Below are 16,054 nucleotides of genomic sequence, written 5' to 3'. Positions count from 1 at the left end.
TTCATTAATACGTTCAATAATAATGCGACACATAAGTGTCTTTACAAAAAGATATTTTACGCATCTTTATGAGAGCATCCTCCAAAAAAGAAAGAGGGGTGTTTCCCCAAATACACGAATACATAGCTTCAAAGAAGAGAAAGAATTCTTAAGAAGAAGAAGCATGGGTGCCAGATATATTACATGGTGGTTACTTATTACATGACTAGATTTTGACTATATATTTGTTACTCTTTTATGTGAATAGATTTGATAAAGACAATTTATTATCCTAATTGATCAAATTTTTTATAATATAATATTTAAAGTAATTATCCAAGTCAATGTATGAAGTTTTTAAAATTTAACATTTTAGTATTTAATGTTTAAAATATATAAAATGGTTTTTAATATTTATTTCTTTAGATAATATAGTTCTTTTTAATTTAATTCAAAGAGTGAAATACAAAATAGTTTTTGAAAAATTTAAAAGATTTTTAGACAATACTTGAAAAATTATAAAAAAAATAGCTATTTTGATTAAATGGATTAAATTGAATGGACACTATATTGTCTAACAGAGATAAATATTAAAAATTATTTTGTGTATTTTAAAAATTTAAAGATTAAAATGTCTGATATTAAAAACTTTAGGACTAAATATTTATTATAATAAAAATTAAATAATATAACATATTACAATTTAAATATTTAATAGGGTAATATTATAGAATCAATAAAATTTATTATTTTTTACCAATAATTAACTAATAATATTTAAAAATATTGATTAAAAGAATATGTTGAACTGCTAAACTAAAATATTAGACTACTAACTAAAAATACTAGTTAATATAAATTAACATTATTAACTCTTAAACTTTTTTTTATTTAATATAACATGCGCATATGTAAAAAAATATCATACTATGTAAAGAGTATTATATTATACTATGTAAAAAAATATCATAATAATTTTGACAACTTTATATTATGTAACTCTGTCAACTAACTTTTAGTTTATGTGAAAACCGCTCTCACGTTTGGTTTATTCATCATTTCTTGGAATATACGTTTAAAATTTTTTGGTTTTACTTGCTTTGAATCTATGTGGAATTACTGTATTGAGAGGATTAAAGTTTTGTTTTCTAAAACCAACCAAAAGAGTAGTAGTGTTATGGTTTTTTAATCTTAAGGATTTTATGAAAATATTGTGTTTGACCGTAGTGGGAATAATAGTTATTCAAAATTATTCTAAAATTTGTATTTTGATAAGATCATATGAATTTGGTTGATGATATTTTATATAATCTTTTAAATTTAGAAGATATTTTAAAATTTATATTAAACTATAATTAAATTTTAAGATATTTATTTATAATTTATTTATTATTTTATTTAAAATGATTTTTTAATTAAACCACTAATTAAACTAATAAATTAATAAATCAGTAATTAAAACGGTTTAATGACTGGTCTAATTCTCAGAACCTTAATATATATAAAATAAATATTGATTCCAACTCACATACATATTCAAAAGTTATAAAGAATACAGAGTAAAGTCAAAATATTTAAAAAAAGATAAAAAAAAAAAGAGAGCCAACATAAATATTGATTCCAACTCACATACATATTCAAAAGTTATATAGAATACATAGATTTTTTTTATCAGGGCTAGAAATGGTTGTATGCACCATTGAGTTTTTACAAATTCAAATCGTAGAGTTGATTGCAAAGAATGATCTGACTCATAGTATTTTCGAATCTTAATTTTCCTTTTAATTCCAAAACAACTCATAAACATTCCTACAAAGTCTATGATGTAATATAACTCATGAAAGTTTTTAAGCCTCTGTATGTTACAAGAAACTCCACACTTTTGATGTCATTTCACACATCAAGAAAAGATGTTCAATATTAAACTTGCATTGTTCTGCTCATATTACATATTGTACAAAGACATTAACGGATTCATATCCATTGATTTGCTAAAATCAACTGTTTCACAAGATTTCTTTGGCACAATTAGAATTTTTTTATTTTCTCATTGTATCCTCTAATCCGATGTAATAAAGATTAATTTATCACGGATCAAAGTTTTATTTAAAAATTTGTCTTTGACCAATAAAACTTGATTTGATAACGTTTTACTTTTTAAAAATAACTTATAAAAATTAATTTTTAAAAGATAGCATTTAAAAAAATTATAACATCTATATATAATAAATTAAATTAAAAATAATTTTCAATAAATATAAGAAATAACAAATGTGTTTGATAAAATATTTTTTAAAATTTAAAAATTACTATAACAGACATTAATGAAAGAATTCAATTTAAAAATGAATTAATATATGAAATTATACTAAACTTTTTAACTTTGATAAGTACAAGTTATTATTAAAAAATTTTATTTTAGGTACTTTTAAAAGTACTCATATTTTTTTAAAACTAGAAGCACATATACACGATTGTTTTTATTTATCAAAAATATAAATAGTCAAAAAATTTACCAAATCAAGTAATCTAAATTGCTATACGACGGATATCATTAATCATACGACGGATCTCATTAATTACATCCTTGCAAGAAGTTTTTCATTCTATTTTTCAATATCAAAAATTAAAGACTAATTCTTATAGATTGAAATTTTATTTAAAAATATAAATTACTACACGCTAGATCTCATTATTTAAGACACCAAATTTATATAAAGAGAAATCAGGTAAAAGATTTTTCACAATTTTTCTTTCTCATTCACACTATGTAAAGAAAAATTAGGTCAAAGACTAATTTATCACGGATCGAAATTTCATTTAAAAGTTTGTCTTTGGCTAATAAAATTAATTAATAAATTAAATTAAAAATAACTTTCAATAAACATAAACAATAATAAGTGTGTTTGATAAAATATTTTTTAAAATTAAAAAATACTGTAATAAACATTAATGAAATAATTAAATTTATAAATGAATTAATGTATAAACTTATGTTAAACTTTTTAAATTCGTTAAGTACAAATCATTTTTAAAAATTTTCATTCTAAGTACTTTTAAAAGTATTTATATTTTTAAAAAACTACAAATATAAATACATGACTTTTTATTTATTAAAAATATAAATATCTCTTTTAAAAATTTTATCAAACAAATTCTAAATTACTATATCACGAATCTTATTGATCACATCCTTACACAAAATTTTTTACAATATCTCTTAATTTAATAAATTAAAGACTAATTCTTTTAAATTAAAAATTTTATTTAAAAATTTATCGTTAATTAACAAATTATAATTATTATATGACCTTAGTTATATCCTTGCAAAAAGTCCAACCAATTACTAATAAATATGGATAGTTTAAATTAGCAATACACAAGACTTTAATTATCTGAATCAATTATAATAAATTAAACAAAAGAAATGTACCCTACACCAAAAATTTTCTTGCTCATGTGTCCTACATCGGTACGTGCTTGTTACACTGCCAATGCACTAATTAAATGTACAAATACATATATTAAGACACCAAATTTATAACAATATATAAAGATAATAGAAAAGTTTGATATCCAGATAATTTTTTCATCTTCATTTTATTAATAAATAGTAATTAATATAATTATCATTTTAAAATTTGGTAAAAAATATAACTTCTACCTATATTATTTTTTTTTTATTCTATGAAGTACATATAATACTCTCTCCTTATCTTTATTTTTTTTAATAAAAAAATAATAATAAATATGTGTATAAAAAATAGTAAAAAAATAATAAAAATAAAAATTAAAATATTTTCAAAAATAATAGAATAAAAGATGATTTAAGATATTAAATATAAAATTAAAAGAAAAAAATTTTAGCAATTGAAATTATGCGAAAAAAGAGTTTTTTAAATTTAATTTTTTATATCTGCTTCCAATTAAATAAGATTAAAAGAATATATAAATTTATAACTTTTTATCTTGATTGTTACGTATAATAACAACATAATAATTTTAGTATTATACTTAAATTAATTTAAATTTCATTATTCTATACATAAAAAAAACTTATAAAATTTTTATTTTTATTTTTATTTATTAATAATTTATTATTTATTAAAATTTTTATTTTTTATCTCTAATTTATAATTTAAAAAACATAAAAATTAATTTTCTAAAAATATTAAAAAAATAACAATATAAAAATTACAATTTTGTTTTGAAATTAAATGAAACTTTAAGAAAATCTTAAAAATTTTATTAGTTAGAGATATAGAAGTTCACATATTAAATCTAGAAAAAGATTAAAAATTATTACAAATAAGTGTTAAGAGTAGAAAAGATATTTAACAATATAATATTTTTATATTCAATTGTACATATTAATAGTAGCTAAAATATTAGTGTCCATATATATAATATTACTCTTTTAAGAAGATATAATATATTTGATATTATTTTTTTATAATTGTTGACAAATTTTATAATTTGATTAACAAAAAATTTGAATATTTGATATCTTAAATTTTTTCTTAAAGCAATAAAATATGACTTAACAAGTAAGTCTGAAAAATAATAAGAATTTATATAATAGTTATACATCTAAATATCTAAATTAAAGAAGAAAATAATTCTTTTAGCAAATCTTTAATAACTCAAAAGTTAACACAATAGTAGTTATAGATCAAAGTGATAAACAAAAATGAAAGTTGGGACAATGGTATAGTGATAATTAATTGCAATTGGAATGAATAGAAGAAGAAAACAATAAAAGAGAATAAAATAAGGCAACATAATAATATGATAAGAGAAAAGATAGTGTATAATATGATGAGATAATATAATTAAAATAAAAATTAATAATTTTAAAAAATAATAAAATTAAAGATAATTAAAGAGTTTTAAGATAAATTGAAGAAATATATTTTTTTATCTATTAGAATTATAGATAGAGATAAAAAATATTTTAGATATAAATTTTTAAATTTGTTTTTAATTAAATAGGATTGAGAAAATAAATAAATTTAATAATATTTATAAATAACTAGTCTTTAAATAATATTAGTAAATTTTTATATTGATTTTGTTACACATAATAATAATTAATATTTTTTAATCTTATTTTTAATTTAAATTTGTTTATTTTAACAATTGACATGTTAAATAATTTAAGATATTTTATTTTTTTATAATTTATTTTTAATTATTAATATTAAATTTATAATTTTAAAATAAAAATTTATTATATCTATTATCTATTATATATTACTAATTTTAAGGCCAAAATATGCCACATGTCACTCATTGCAATTGAAATCAAAATTTTTTCTCCAAAATTAAAAAACTCTCCCCTCTTCTCTCTTCCTTTATCTATCTCTCTCATTCCTTCACTCACTCTATCTCTCTTATATATCATTATCAATCTATTATCTATTATATATTTTATTATATCTATTATATATCTATTATTTTTCAACCAAAATGTGCCACATGTCACTTTCTCATTACAATTGGAATAAAATCTTTCCCTCCAAAATTAAGAAAATTTTCTCTCTTCCTTACTAATTTTTACAACCAAAATGTGTCACATGTCTTCTCTCATTGTAATTGAAATTAAATCTTTCCTTCTAAAATTAAAGAATTCTTCCCTCCTCCTTACTAATTTTACAACTAAAATACTAATTTGACAATCAAAATGTGCAACATGACATTCTTTAATTGCATTAAAATTAAAATTAAAATATTAAAATTGAAATTAAAATTGAAATATACCTATATTATGTATCATATATTACTATCTAATTTAATAATCAAATGTGTCACATGACACTTATAACATCTCGGTTTTTTTTGTTTTTAAAAATTAAGTAATTAGTTATTTATGAGTTATCATATTATATTGAGATTTTGTTTTTAAGAAATTTATTTTTTTTTAACAAAGATAATTAAATAAAATTTTATGATTATCGAAGTTTAATTTAATTATAACTTATTTTATTAGTTTGAACTATTTATTAAAAACTATTTTGATAGACAAAAATTAAGTTAATCTTTTATAGTTATTATTATTATTATTATTATTATTATTATTATTATTAGTTACTTCTTTCTTTTGGCCGAAGCCATTAAGAAAACATGTATAAAGAAAAGCCAAATGTGGCTCATTTACAAGTATGTGCATATATATATATAACTAATGTCATTAAGGGACTAAGAAAGAAAAGAACGTGGCTTGCATGCTATTATACTTATATGAACTCATGACACCTAATAATACTTTTACACTACAAACTATCATTCATTAGCATCATTTTCTTTTATTACTTTTATTCATTATAGCCGAACCCTTTAGAAAGAAAAAGAGAAACAAAGGGTCGTGGCTTATATGTATACATATGTCTATGCAACCATGACACCTGTTACATTCATTTAATTCCCAATGACACCTAATAAACCTTATTACCACAAATCCTTTTTAATCACCTTCATCACTAATCATACTTTCTTTTCCTTCATGCATCACCGAACCAACTTTGAAAGAAAAAGAGAGAGTAAGCCGTGAGTGAGAGGAATCAGAAACCATGGAACCTTACCTCTTCTGAGTTCGATTTCTTACGATTTGTAACTCCAATAAAAAATCTAATCCGGTAAAAGTGTTCGTATCTTCCTCCTCTACGTGTTGGTGTTACTTTTGTCCGGTGGAAATCGACGGTGACGTAGCTCCCCTACCCCTTGAGCTTGGCCACCTGGAGTTCTAGGAGGCACGGAGGATTCCGGACGTTTTTCCCTTCAGCAGCACGGTCAGAAAGTTTCTCTAGAGTTTCGAGTATTTCGATTACGTACGAAGGTAGGGTTTTGATAAATTTTCACCGACTAAATGATATTTGAAAGTAAATTGATGTTTGGATTGAGTGTTATTGAAATTTGATTGCATTTCCTGTTGAATTTTGTTGGTATATTGATATTTTGATGAAGTTGTGTTTAGTTAGCTCGAGAATGGATAAATTTTTAAGTTAATATTTTGATCAAAATAAAACAGGTTTTCGGTCTCGTTGAAGGACAAGATATTAGTTTGGAAATTTTATTTTAAAGAATGTCATTATATTTTTATAAAAAGACTGAGGTTATGTTTATCATTATAAACTAAGTTTTGAAAGGAAAATGCTATTTTGAGTTTTTATTCAAAATTACTGCCACAGGAGAGCAGATGTGACATTGTTTGGGCCTTAGTGCCAAATGTAAAGTGGGGACGCCCACACACTGAGAACTGTTTTCCAGATGTACGCTTATTGATTTGGAAAGTCACATTGTATGCGGCCTAGCCGTACGACTTATAAGCACACTGTATGCATCTGGAAAGCCATATCTGGGACTTGTACCCGGGTAATGTCGGGAGCGGGTAGGCAACCGACACATGAGCTCATGGCCTGCGTTAGGAATAGACATGCATCATTCTTGTTGCGCATTTACATTTTACTTGACATTGTGAAATTGTTTGTGATTGTCTTCTTGTGTTTATACATTCCTTAATGTTATTCTGAATAGTGGTGACTAGATATTTCTTTGTGACACTTGTATATTTCGTTGTGAATTACTTGAATTGTGGTAATCCTGACTAAACTAACCACCCCCGACCTTACTAAGAACCCCCCAGTTCTTACCCCTTCTCTTCCTCCCCTTCAGATGGAGACCGGAGTTATATTTTACGAGATGGACCCTCCCTATATATACGAGGATATTGTACAGCATAGGTTTTATGTAGTAGCTGCGGAGATTAGGACTCGTATGTACATTCTGCGTGATCATCCTTTCCATCACCCGATTGACACTCCACAGTTTAACCCCGACATGCCCTATGAGTTCCCACTGCAGTGGCTCCACCCGGATGCTCCATTTCACCCGTTTCATGATGGGCCGGTGCCTCACCAGCATCCCGATCAGCCTGCGGATCAGGCGGACCCTGAGCCTGAGCCCATGGAGGAGCATTTTCCAGAGCCTGTACCAGAGGAGGACATCCCCGTGGAGCAGATCTCAGTATCTTCTTCCGAGCCATCTTCTGAGGAGCCGCTCACCGCCTCTATTAGTGGACCGGCGAGTGCTGGTCAGATCAGTAGCACGAGTGCCAGTGCCCCTCCCGAGATTATAGAGATTTCCGATGACGAGGACGAGGATCCTGAGGAGTGTTCTGATGTGGTTGTGATCTCTTCTGACGATGACAGCTGAGTCCTGGGAGCTGCGGTTGTGCTTTTTGCTAGTTTTTTTTTGTTAGCCTAGCCTTTGTGTTAATCTCTCACTTTTGGTCAGACTCACTGAGAGAGTAGGGTGTACATAGTGGCCTAGGCTAGTTCGGGCGCCAGTTTAGGGGTTTTCTATATGGACCAGGGCCCGGAGTGTTGGGTTGTGCATAGTAGTATTTCTGAAGGGTTGTATGCTAACTCAGGATATATATATATATATACATATACTTATATGTACGACAGTACCTGTATGCTTATGCTTGTGTATGTTTAATTAGTTGTTCTTGCAAGTTTTCTTATAAAAGTTTATCCAAAACTCGATAGTACGCTAACCCGATTACAGGCTTAATAATACATAGTAAAGGTTTCATGTGAACAAGTTGGTGACACTTGATTTCTAGTATGATCATGACTTACTAGGGATTGGGTCGTTACAACTTGGTATCAGAGCAGTTCGTTCCTATTAAAGCCTGGGGATATGGACTGAATCATGCTTCATTGCATTCTCTGAGTTGTGTCTCATGCACATAGGATATCGTTGTGATATGAATTGCATGATTGTCACTGTGTTTCCATTTTAGAGACTATTCACACTTTGCCTGAAATGTTAAGACTGATCACCTTAATATTACATGTTGGGTGTGCACAGAATCTTGATGGCTGCACAGGGACGAGGACATGGTAGGCGTGGTGCGAACCATGCAGAGGAACCAACGAGGGGTGCAGATGCTTTTATAGCTGCAATGAACACCATGGCTGAGGCTGTGCGTGAAACGGCAACTGCTACTACGCGAGCAATTGACCGTTTAGGGGAGAGGAACGGAGATCGTAACGGAGGACGCAATGGTGAGCGTGGTGGAGACGGTAATGATAATGAAGGTGTCGGAAACCACGATAACCCTATGACACTAGCAACCTTTCTGAAGGTAAATCCGCCCAAGTTTAAGGGGACGCTTGTTGCAACTGAAGCTGACAATTGGTTCCGTGGTATTGAGAAGTCATTGCGAGCGCAACATGTACCAGAAAGACAGTACGTGGAATTTGCGACCTATATGCTGGAAGGAGAAGCTGAACACTGGTGGCATGGAGTGCAACGCTTGTTAAGGCAGGTGGTGGAAGAGATTGACTGGGATACTTTTAAGGAAGAATTTTACAAAAAGTACTTCCCTAGAACTGTTCGTGATGCTAAAGAAATGGAACTGATGCAGTTGACGCAGGGGAAAATGTCAGTAGCAGAATATACTCGGAAATTTGAGGATTTGTGCCGATTCTCTAAGATCTGTCAGGGAAACCCAGATGATTTTGAGGAATGGAAGTGTTTGAAGTACGAAGGAGGACTCTGCGAAGAACTAATGCACTCGTTGGTACCACTGCAAATACGAAACTTTGCAGAGCTTGTCAATAGGAGTCAGTTGGTGGAAGACTGTACCAAGAAGGTGGCGGCAGCAAAGATGAGTCGTCAAGAATTACCTCCGAAAAATTTTAATCGGTATTTAGCCCCTCAGGGAAGGAACTTTAAAATGAATAGAACACTTTCTTATGGGAATCAGCAAGTTAGTAATCTTCCTGCTCGTGACAATATCGATAGGCAAGGACGAGATACTGGAAAGCAACCACAGCCAGCACTAACAAACCTTGTTTGTAATCAGTGTGGGAAGAACCATGGTAGGAATCCATGTCGATTGGGTTCGAGCGTTTGTTATTTTTGTGGTATGCCTGGACACATGGCGAGGAATTGTGAGAAGAAGATTGCTCAAGATTCAGCTAAATCTCAGCAGCCAGGAAGAGTATTTACAATGATGACTGAAGATGCTCGTACTCGGACTCCCTGACCCAAGGTCAGTTTTGTGTTAAGACTCGCTCCTTAACTGCACTTTATGTTTCTGGTGCGTCAAGTTCTTGTTTTTCTTTAACTGCTATACGTAAGTTGAGACGAGATGAGGACACACAACATACTTGAGGACTAGAAAATAAGATAAGAACCGTTTACCCACACCTGCTTACAGGTAAAGGAAATGTTGAGAGCAAAATTTTCTTTTAGGATGAAAATTTTCGTTTATAGCAATTTTCGAGGACGAAAATTTTTGTAAGGTGGGTAGGATATAACATCTCGGTTTTTTTTGTTTTTAAAAATTAAGTAATTAGTTATTTATGAGTTATCATATTATATTGAGATTTTGTTTTTAAGAAATTTATTTTTTTTTAACAAAGATAATTAAATAAAATTTTATGATTATCGAAGTTTAATTTAATTATAACTTATTTTATTAGTTTGAACTATTTATTAAAAACTATTTTGATAGACAAAAATTAAGTTAATCTTTTATAGTTATTATTATTATTATTATTATTATTATTATTATTATTAGTTACTTCTTTCTTTTGGCCGAAGCCATTAAGAAAACATGTATAAAGAAAAGCCAAATGTGGCTCATTTACAAGTATGTGCATATATATATATATATAACTAATGTCATTAAGGGACTAAGAAAGAAAAGAACGTGGCTTGCATGCTATTATACTTATATGAACTCATGACACCTAATAATACTTTTACACTACAAACTATCATTCATTAGCATCATTTTCTTTTATTACTTTTATTCATTATAGCCGAACCCTTTAGAAAGAAAAAGAGAAACAAAGGGTCGTGGCTTATATGTATACATATGTCTATGCAACCATGACACCTGTTACATTCATTTAATTCCCAATGACACCTAATAAACCTTATTACCACAAATCCTTTTTAATCACCTTCATCACTAATCATACTTTCTTTTCCTTCATGCATCACCGAACCAACTTTGAAAGAAAAAGAGAGAGTAAGCCGTGAGTGAGAGGAATCAGAAACCATGGAACCTTACCTCTTCTGAGTTCGATTTCTTACGATTTGTAACTCCAATAAAAAATCTAATCCGGTAAAAGTGTTCGTATCTTCCTCCTCTACGTGTTGGTGTTACTTTTGTCCGGTGGAAATCGACGGTGACGTAGCTCCCCTACCCCTTGAGCTTGGCCACCTGGAGTTCTAGGAGGCACGGAGGATTCCGGACGTTTTTCCCTTCAGCAGCACGGTCAGAAAGTTTCTCTAGAGTTTCGAGTATTTCGATTACGTACGAAGGTAGGGTTTTGATAAATTTTCACCGACTAAATGATATTTGAAAGTAAATTGATGTTTGGATTGAGTGTTATTGAAATTTGATTGCATTTCCTGTTGAATTTTGTTGGTATATTGATATTTTGATGAAGTTGTGTTTAGTTAGCTCGAGAATGGATAAATTTTTAAGTTAATATTTTGATCAAAATAAAACAGGTTTTCGGTCTCGTTGAAGGACAAGATATTAGTTTGGAAATTTTATTTTAAAGAATGTCATTATATTTTTATAAAAAGACTGAGGTTATGTTTATCATTATAAACTAAGTTTTGAAAGGAAAATGCTATTTTGAGTTTTTATTCAAAATTACTGCCACAGGAGAGCAGATGTGACATTGTTTGGGCCTTAGTGCCAAATGTAAAGTGGGGACGCCCACACACTGAGAACTGTTTTCCAGATGTACGCTTATTGATTTGGAAAGTCACATTGTATGCGGCCTAGCCGTACGACTTATAAGCACACTGTATGCATCTGGAAAGCCATATCTGGGACTTGTACCCGGGTAATGTCGGGAGCGGGTAGGCAACCGACACATGAGCTCATGGCCTGCGTTAGGAATAGACATGCATCATTCTTGTTGCGCATTTACATTTTACTTGACATTGTGAAATTGTTTGTGATTGTCTTCTTGTGTTTATACATTCCTTAATGTTATTCTGAATAGTGGTGACTAGATATTTCTTTGTGACACTTGTATATTTCGTTGTGAATTACTTGAATTGTGGTAATCCTGACTAAACTAACCACCCCCGACCTTACTAAGAACCCCCCAGTTCTTACCCCTTCTCTTCCTCCCCTTCAGATGGAGACCGGAGTTATATTTTACGAGATGGACCCTCCCTATATATACGAGGATATTGTACAGCATAGGTTTTATGTAGTAGCTGCGGAGATTAGGACTCGTATGTACATTCTGCGTGATCATCCTTTCCATCACCCGATTGACACTCCACAGTTTAACCCCGACATGCCCTATGAGTTCCCACTGCAGTGGCTCCACCCGGATGCTCCATTTCACCCGTTTCATGATGGGCCGGTGCCTCACCAGCATCCCGATCAGCCTGCGGATCAGGCGGACCCTGAGCCTGAGCCCATGGAGGAGCATTTTCCAGAGCCTGTACCAGAGGAGGACATCCCCGTGGAGCAGATCTCAGTATCTTCTTCCGAGCCATCTTCTGAGGAGCCGCTCACCGCCTCTATTAGTGGACCGGCGAGTGCTGGTCAGATCAGTAGCACGAGTGCCAGTGCCCCTCCCGAGATTATAGAGATTTCCGATGACGAGGACGAGGATCCTGAGGAGTGTTCTGATGTGGTTGTGATCTCTTCTGACGATGACAGCTGAGTTCTGGGAGCTGCGGTTGTGCTTTTTGCTAGTTTTTTTTTGTTAGCCTAGCCTTTGTGTTAATCTCTCACTTTTGGTCAGACTCACTGAGAGAGTAGGGTGTACATAGTGGCCTAGGCTAGTTCGGGCGCCAGTTTAGGGGTTTTCTATATGGACCAGGGCCCGGAGTGTTGGGTTGTGCATAGTAGTATTTCTGAAGGGTTGTATGCTAACTCAGGATATATATATATATACATATACTTATATGTACGACAGTACCTGTATGCTTATGCTTGTGTATGTTTAATTAGTTGTTCTTGCAAGTTTTCTTATAAAAGTTTATCCAAAACTCGATAGTACGCTAACCCGATTACAGGCTTAATAATACATAGTAAAGGTTTCATGTGAACAAGTTGGTGACACTTGATTTCTAGTATGATCATGACTTACTAGGGATTGGGTCGTTACAACACTCTTATTAAAATTGAATTTTTTTTTTTTAAAATTAATAAATTCTCTCATCTACCTCTCTCCATTTTTTTATTTCTCTCTATTATTTTTACTCTATATATAATTTTAAAAAAAAATTATTTTTGAGTTAATTTTATAACTATCAGTATAATTTTTTATGCTAATATCTAATTATATTTTTATATACATAGAAAAAAATATTATTTTTAGATAACAAGTATAAAAATTAATTATTTCTATTTGTGCAATAAACTTAACACTTAATTAAATGTAAAATTATACACGTTAAATTGTTTTAAATTTTAGATAACGAATATTAAAATTAATTATTAATAAAAAATCAGATTTTTTCTTATAAAAATATTAACTAAAAATATTATTATTTAATTTTTTATCTACATATACCTTAATCTTTTTAGTCAGAAATTTTTGTTAACTTACGATTTTTATTGTAAAAATAATTTAATTTTATAAATTTTTTATGACATGCATAATCTATAATGAACAGAACAAAATAGACCATAATTTTAAAAAAATTATATTCCCGTAATATTATGTGCTTGTTTGGGAGTCATTATTTTGGTAAATTTCTAGTGGTAAAAATAAAAATTTTAGAAAAATAAAAAAAAAAAGATCTTTTCTTAGAAGTTGTAATTTACATCTTTTTTTAAAAGATATTTTTTTCTTAAAAAAAAGATATTTTTCATGTAATAAATAAATAAAAAAGTACTTTTATATTATTATACCCAAATATAATTAATAAATAAAAAAATCTTTTTTAATGAAATATCCAAACATAAAATTATTTTTACTTTTTCATAAGATCTTTAGAAAAAAATAACTCAAAAAAATATTTTTAAAAGCTCATGAAACAAGCCCTATTACAAACAAGCCCTATTACACGTGTAAAAATACTAGTATGAAATTAATTTCTTACACTCAATAGCAAGTTTATATAAAGGGAAATTAAGTGAAAGATTTTTCACCAATTTTCTTTCTCATTCAATTCACACTATATCAATTCTTTCTTCTTTTTCGTCTTTCCTAATTTCTTGAGTTTCTTGTCGCTGCTATTACAATGGCTTCTTCCCATGCAATAATCCCAGACAAAGCAACACGTAAAAGGAAGATTGAGATCAAAAGAGTTGAACAAAGCAACAAGCGCCACGTCACCTTCTCCAAGAGAAAATTAGGGCTTTTCAACAAGGTCACCGAGCTCTCCATCCTTTGCCAGGCGGAAACCGCCTTGATCGTCTCCTCGCAAATCGGAAAGCTTTACGCCTGCGGATATCCATCGCCGGACGCCGTGATCCACCGTTTCCTCTCCGGAGGAGATTCCAATTCTGGTTCTGGTTCCGCTCTTCCGCACACGAACACCGTAGGTGCCTTGAAGAAGAAGCAAGAGGAGAAAGTGGAAGCCCTAAGAGCACAATATGAGTCTTTGGAAGAATCTCTCAAAGAAGAGAAGAAGCGACTCGAAGAGGCTGAGAATGCAAGAAAGAACATGAACAACAATGGCGGTTGCTTAGGGTTTTCATCGCAGTGGTGGGAGAATCCAATTGATGATATGGATTTGGAGGAGCTCGTTAAGTTCAAAGAATCCTTGGAACAGTTGAAGGTTAACCTATTTGCAACCGCTGAAAAGAAGATCATGTTCCAAGAATTGATGCCATCACCACCACTTGCTTCTTCTTCTTCAATTATGCCTCCAATGCAAACTAGGGTTCCCAATTTTTATTCAAACTTGAACAATAATGGTGGATTCAATGCTGTTCATCATCCACAACAGCAAGAACATTGGAATTATGCTGCTTCTTCTTCTTCTTCTAATTTTTATTCAAACTTGAAGAATAATGTTGGATTCAACGCGGTTCATCATCCACAACAACAAGCACATTGGGATTATTGGACCAATAATGGAATTGCTAGCAGTAACAATCAGAATTCTTTAGGATCATGCGATTTTGGGAACAATACTATAATTGCTGCTGCTAATGGTAATGGAAATAGTAGTTGTTCCTTTTTTCCTAGCATTGGTTTTGGCCATTATTAATGTTAATTTTCTTAGGTATATGGCTGAACCTGTTAATTAGTATAGTACTTTATTACAGAGGGATAATTAGTATATTACCCTAATTAAGTTGCTTCAATTTTGGACGAGTTCTGGTTTTGTTAGTTTGTTAATTACTTGATTCTCATATGCATTTAGTTTTTGGTTCATAAAGATGTGGAAAGTAGTAAAGAATATGAGTGAAGTATCAGAATTTTAATTTGATTTATTTCTTGATTGTTATATCATATGGATAGTAATTTTATCATTCCCATAACTCAATATAGAATGCCACTCTCCTATATGATACAATACGTGTTATAAATTAAAGTATTCCCTCTTCGATATGTTTTTTTGGGTTTTGGTACACAAAAATAGAAAAGAGAAAAAAAAAACAACTTTGAAAAGGATCTTACTAAAGTAATTTTTTAAAAGTTGAAATATTTATATTTATTTAATAAAATTAAATTTATTAGAATATAATTAGGATCAATTAGTATTATTCAGATGTTAGATCAGAATATAATTAGAATCAATTAGTATTATTCAGATATATTAAATAATACTAATTGATCTTAATTGATCCTAATTATATTCTAACAAAATAAAAAACAACTTTTAATATACCTAAACAATAGTTAAGTGTGTTGTGTTTATTAAAACAATTTTTAAAATAAAAATTCATAATATAAAAATAAATTTAACAACACATATTAACTAAGACATTAATCTTCAGAAACACTTAATTTTTGAAAATTACAAGAATAGACATATAATTTTTTTTTATTTACTAATCAAGCAAATGTCTCCATTGGTATTTCACTCACCAAGATGAACTCGTTGGTGAATTGTA

The 16,054-nt window shown here is 29.7% G+C and overlaps 2 protein-coding genes across 2 annotated transcripts; both read left to right on the top strand.

The window, feature by feature from the left end:
- Window positions 1–6,438: 6,438 nt before the first annotated feature.
- LOC140177273 (uncharacterized) lies at window positions 6,439–8,403 on the top strand. Its single transcript, XM_072210435.1, has 2 exons — window positions 6,439–6,814; window positions 7,651–8,403. Exon 2 carries the CDS (start codon window positions 7,651–7,653, stop codon window positions 8,188–8,190), a length of 540 nt encoding a protein of 179 aa, XP_072066536.1. The 5' UTR covers window positions 6,439–6,814; the 3' UTR covers window positions 8,191–8,403.
- A 2,546-nt stretch (window positions 8,404–10,949) lies between these two features.
- Window positions 10,950–12,950, top strand: LOC140177272 (uncharacterized). The gene is made up of 2 exons (XM_072210434.1): window positions 10,950–11,325; window positions 12,162–12,950. The coding sequence occupies exon 2, from the start codon at window positions 12,162–12,164 to the stop codon at window positions 12,699–12,701; it is 540 nt and encodes a 179-aa protein (XP_072066535.1). The 5' UTR covers window positions 10,950–11,325; the 3' UTR covers window positions 12,702–12,950.
- Window positions 12,951–16,054: the final 3,104 nt, after the last annotated feature.

This window comes from Arachis hypogaea, chromosome 12, assembly GCF_003086295.3.
Source record: "Arachis hypogaea cultivar Tifrunner chromosome 12, arahy.Tifrunner.gnm2.J5K5, whole genome shotgun sequence".
Taxonomy (NCBI): Eukaryota; Viridiplantae; Streptophyta; class Magnoliopsida; order Fabales; family Fabaceae; genus Arachis; species Arachis hypogaea.
The sequence above is the reverse complement of the archived record's forward strand: the minus strand, read 5'-3'. Positions and strand labels throughout refer to the sequence as shown.

Bases quoted from the DNA above. Each gene is read 5' to 3' on its own strand.
- LOC140177273 (XM_072210435.1), top strand. From the start codon at position 7,651: ATGGAGACCGGAGTTATATTTTACGAGATGGACCCTCCCTATATATAC.
- LOC140177272 (XM_072210434.1), top strand. From the start codon at position 12,162: ATGGAGACCGGAGTTATATTTTACGAGATGGACCCTCCCTATATATAC.